The following is a 5,548-nucleotide window of genomic DNA, read 5'->3' on the forward strand; positions in this document are numbered from 1 at the left end:
ATGGTTACAAAATGATATGTTAATCAAGTATGGTTCCAAAATGATATGTTAATCAAAATATTAGAAATTATTTAAATTTCAAATGAATGGAACAAAAATGAATTTTTTTTTTTTAAGAAAATATAGATATTTAGATGTACACTGTCAATTCTTTTAGAATTGATTTTCATCTAAAATTTTATCGCATCTCAGGAATCCGAAACAGAATTCTAACTTGGTAACTGTACACAAATGTAAACAATTCCCAGATTTGAAAACCTGTCTACTATTACTGAGAAGATCTGACAGGGTATACGATAATGCTAAGAGGCATTGCGTGATTTTCGCCTCTATTGCAGAAAATAAATTATAGATATTTAAGATGCATTGCGTGATTTTCACCTCTATTACAGAAAACAAATTATAGATATTTAGATGTTTAAGATGTACACAGTCAAATTTTTCAGAATTGATTTTCATCTAAAATTTTATCGTATCGCATGAACTGGAATCCGAATTCTAACTTGGTAGCGGTACACAAACGTAAACAATTCCCAGATTTAAATACCATTCTACCATTACTGAGAAGATAATTCTGTCTGACAAGGTATACGATAATGCCAAGAGGCATTGCGTGATTACAATTCAAACTTGGTAACTGTACACAAATATAAAAATGAATTCCCAGATTTAAAAACGATTCAACCATTACTAAGAAGATAATGCTGTCTGACATGGTAGCGATAATGCAAAGAGGCATTGCGTGATTTTCACCTCGGCTCCAGAGTGCCTGATGAAGGATCCGCAGCTACAGAGTGAATTTCAGAAGGTGTCGTAGAAGTAGTTGCTGTACTGCTCGACGTTTTGTCCGGATCAATTACTTTACCACGTTTAGCTTTGTGAGGTCCGCCCGCGATATCCAGATCTATGAAAGCAGGCTTTGTGGGCGAAGGAGGATGTTCGGTCTCACTTGTCAGCATCGCCACCACCCGGAACATTGAAGGCCGCAACGCAGCTGCTGCTTGCGTGCACAAAAGACCGATTCTAATCACTCTAATCCCTTCCTCCGAGGAATAACTGCCCTCCAATGTGGGATCCATAATTTCTAAAGCTCTATCTGTAGTATATAGTCTCCATGTCTGCTTCGTCAAATAAAAACTTTTGTTAGCAATGGATGTAACACTATAAAGAATTGAGAAAAATTAGATTCGAAATATGACATCGACATAAACCATACTCCTTCGATGAGAAACTCCATGTCTTCATCCGAAGTCTGATTCTTTCTTCCGCTGATAATCTCAAGTAGAAGCACTCCAAAACTGAATACATCTGCTTTCTCTGTCAACTGTCCCCGTAAGGCGTACTCAGGGGCCATGTAACCTCTGCACAGTTTCATACCCAATCAAATCTCCATAACATAGCCACTTCAAAACAATATTATCCATATTCAGATATATGAGTTCTAATTGATTCATGTACGTCTGTAACTTATTGAAACAATTAGTTGGGAACTCTAGGAGAAAAATCTTACAAAGTTCCTGCAACCCGTGTGCTGACGTGGCTCTGATCTTCTGCAAAGAATCTGGCTAACCCAAAGTCTGCTATTTTGGGTTTGTGTTTATCATCTAACAGAATATTGCCGGCTTTAATATCTCTGTGGATGATCCGAATATGTGATTCCTCATGTAGATAGGCCAGACCACGTGCAGTTCCAACAATGATTTCATACCTCTCTTTCCAGTCAAGTAGATGACGTTTCGTTGCATCTGCAATGGATCACAGACAGTAAATTTATTACCTGCAAGCTACATATAAAAGCAAACGAATCCAAGAACCATCAAGGGATTAAGAAGGAGTAGAAACCGAATAGAAACTTGTCAAGACTACTGTTCGGGAGGTATTCGTAAACTAGTATCCTTTCTGAGCCTTCAACTGAGCAACCAAGCAATTTCACTAGATTTCTGTGTTGAACACGACTGATCAGATTCGCTTCATTCAGAAATTCAGCATCTGCATGCCTTGTACCCATATAGAGCCGTTTAACTGCAACCACTCTGCCATCAGGGAGAACCCCCTGCAGATAGACAAACTTCAAAATCTTCTTTTTTTTCCTTGAATTTTAGTAGGTGTTGCTATTTGCGAATATCTAATTTATTTAATTGTGAGATATTAAGCTCTCACCTTATAGACGGATCCAAAACCTCCATCTCCAAGTTTGTTCTCTAGTTTGAAATTGGAGGTAGCCTCTCTCAGAATTTCGTACTTGAAAATCAGCTCTGGATTCGTTATGCTCGGCCCTAAGATAGAATTTTCTTCCCCACCTGCGAAAACAATTACAAGGTGTCTATTTATCTTGCACACAACGTAATCAGAAGCATCTTATGTCCTTAAAAATGAGTAAGTTAGCTGCAAGTTCAGTACCTCCGATTCGATAAATCTCTTCCGGAGGTTTCAGAAGGGAGCAAATATTCCACTTCCAAAGGCCTATGACTGCAATTAATACAAACGCAGCGGCTAATACTACCCCCAGACTTATACCCAAGACGCTAGGTGTCTTTCCTTCTGCGAATTTACAGAAAAAGCTGTCAGTAACCAGTAAGCTATGTTTTAGTTAAATAGAAATAAACGAAGCCCCACAGCCACAACACCCGTGTATTCCTCGAGAAAAAAATTACCGGAGGATGCGGGAGGACTTTCCGCTGGGGGCAGCGATACAACAGAAGCATTATAAAATTCATAAACCTCGTAACGCAAGTAGCAGTTCTGAGATCCGAATTGTGCGCCCAGAGCTCCAGGTTGGCACTTGAATATATTTTGTACGGCATCAGTCAGGCACGACCCGCAGCTTGTCCGGGACAAATCTCTCCAACACTGTGCTAAGCTATAAATAATCTGCGATGCATTAGAAGAGCCAGCGACTGAATCTACGGAGAACAGTTTGGCGTTCTGTTGAGCTTCAGCGGTACTGTTCGAGAGCAGGGCTGTCACGGTATTTGTGAACTGCTTTGGCTGAGTGCTGTTCCCAGTGTTGCATAGAACACTTATTGGCTGTGCGAGGTTCCTACTCTCAATGTCATTGTAAAAGTTATGATCGTCGTAACGCAAGAAGCAGCCGTCTAGTTGAATGAATCCAGAAGTGTTTTGGCAAACCTGAACAAGGTCCGCTTTGGCCGTGGATGCGCACTTCTCGCAATCCGAGGAATCTAAATCTCCCCTGCACTGCACAAGCCCATAAACAGTACTATTGTTGCTTTGACTTTCAACTCTAGAGGTATTGAATCCGGTGGCATAAACATTTCTCACCAGTGAATCCAAAACCTTGTTTAGGTTAAGCTGAAACGCGCTACCGTTTCGATATGTAGAATTGCCGCTCTCCCCACAATTGCTCCAAACGATAGAAGTCTCTGGGTCAGCTGCTGCGAAGCGTATAGGTGTACATAGAGAGAGGATAATTAAAACGCTTCCCATTAAATCATGTTTCATCGCCATCGCCATACCCACGTTCTGCGTGTCCCGCCCCGGGCTGAGCAGACGTAATCGCATAGAAGGAGGTGCTTCTATAATCAAATGCCGCTGTAAAAATCAAAGCGTACATTCATTTTCCTAAAGCCTCGTCGACTCTGGACACGGGCGTCCGAAAGGGGTTTTTCGACCTGCAGAATACGCAAAGAATCAAATGCCCTTGTAAAATTCGAAGTGTATATTCATTTTCACAAATATAAATAGTACAAATGATAATAACTTGCTTGGAAGAAGACATAAACACGAATAAATTCATAAATTCACAACCAACTTGGTTGGAAGAGGACATAAACACGAATAAATTTGTGGTGAAGTGAAGGAAACATATCATCTTTCCTGCTGCGTACGCTTCTGTTTCCATTAAACCGAGAGCGACTCACGGTGACCCGCTACCGACTTTTGACATGGTGGTCGCCTTCGTGCTCGTGAATTCCCCATTGTAAATTTCGATTTTATTGATGTAATAGTTGCAGGAACTGTATTCCCCTTTCATTGATTTATTAGTTGCGGTAAATTTCGATTTTACCCCTTTCATTGATTTATTAGTTGCGGGACAATTTTTTTCGAGTTACTTTAATTTATGTTAAATTAATAAAAGTATAAATTAATATAGATTTTTTTATTTAGATTATGGATTTATCTAGTTTCTGAGAAAATCAAATTTTTAATATATATATCTTTTACTAAATGGAAAACTAAAACAAAAATTTATATATTAAAAAAATAACTTTTTATTATGTTCGATATATTTGTGGTGAAAATAAAAATAAATCTAAAATAATTATATATATAACTAATGAATGTATAATTTTTTATTATTTTAATTGTATTTTTAAATATGTTATTATTATTATTTTGTATTAAAAATTGAATGGATAATACATTTTTCTAAATGGTTTTAGATTTAATTATTTTTCCATTTCAATATTGAAATTTTTTTTGTATTTACTTTAATTTATGTTAAATTAATATAAGCATAAATTAATATAGATTCATTCTATTAGGGTTTTTTTTTTTAATCATAGATTTATCAAATTTTTGATATATAATTTTTTTATTAAATGTAAAATTAAAAAATTATTATATATTAAGAATTTAATTCTTTATTATGTTTCATAAATTTGTGGTGAAAATAAAAATAATTTTAGAATGGCTATGGAAACTAAGTTGTAGGTTATAGAAAAACTAAACCAAGATACGAACCAAACATCCCAGCAAAGAGATGTTGGTACTTTAGAGAGTCTTAAAATGAAAGACAAGATTAAAAAACCATAAGAAAAAGTTAATAACAGCCTCACCCTAAATAGTGTGGCAGGTAAATTGGATATCAAACCAATTAAAGATGAAATGAAAAAGTTGATAGACGTAACAAAATGGCCTTGAACCTTATAACCTTCGGTTTGAAGTGGCAGGTAAATTAGATATCAAACCAATTAAAGATGAAATGAAAAAATTGATAGACGTAACAAAAGGGCCTTGAACCTTATAACCTTCGGTTTGAACGAGGACGTAGACCAGGATACTTTTGCCATAGCATAAACATAATTACATAATAGATTACAAATTGAAACAATGTGTCTCACAGAAGCAACAAGGTTGGAGAAACTAACTGAGAATAAAGGAAGGTTGATCGAATAAAGGTGAGCTCTACTGACCATAAGTATGACATGCTTAGTACCTCAAGTCTACAAAGAATGAGAATATTTATAAATGAAGATCTCATTCCAAGAGATCAAGCAGAATTAAGAAAGGAGGTTCAAAAAGTAAGGAAGGAAGGAAAATGGGCAATAACCAAAAATAGAAAGCCATTATTCGAGATAGAAACCAAAAAGATAGTAATAAATAGCAATTCAACATGCTCTGGATTCTTTCTTGGAACTGTCGGGGCTTTCCATGGAACAAAGGCCCCAAGCTAAGTTGGATCTCGAATGATGTTGATATTATATTGCTTGTTGAAACTTGGGAGCACGAAGAATCTAAGATCCCTAACATAGATGGCTTTGCACTATGGTCTACTTGGAACAAGCAATCCTCCCATAAAGACATT

At 36.6% G+C, this 5,548-nt stretch overlaps 1 protein-coding gene across 1 annotated transcript; it reads right to left on the reverse strand.

Moving 5' to 3' along the window:
- Positions 1 to 508: 508 nt before the first annotated feature.
- Positions 509 to 3,730, reverse strand: LOC149237208 (cysteine-rich receptor-like protein kinase 2). Its single transcript, XM_089366782.1, has 7 exons — positions 2,655 to 3,730; positions 2,401 to 2,541; positions 2,161 to 2,300; positions 1,843 to 2,053; positions 1,511 to 1,745; positions 1,217 to 1,361; positions 509 to 1,118 (listed from the first exon to the last, which is right to left on the reverse strand). Exons 1-7 carry the CDS (start codon positions 3,520 to 3,522, stop codon positions 750 to 752), a joined length of 2,109 nt encoding a protein of 702 aa, XP_089222908.1. The 5' UTR covers positions 3,523 to 3,730; the 3' UTR covers positions 509 to 749.
- Between the last annotated feature and the right edge of the window lie 1,818 nt (positions 3,731 to 5,548).

Source organism: Pinus tabuliformis, chromosome 8, assembly GCF_031772625.1.
Source record: "Pinus tabuliformis cultivar Carrire ecotype Pingquan chromosome 8, CPIR1, whole genome shotgun sequence".
NCBI lineage: Eukaryota > Viridiplantae > Streptophyta > Pinopsida > Pinales > Pinaceae > Pinus > Pinus tabuliformis.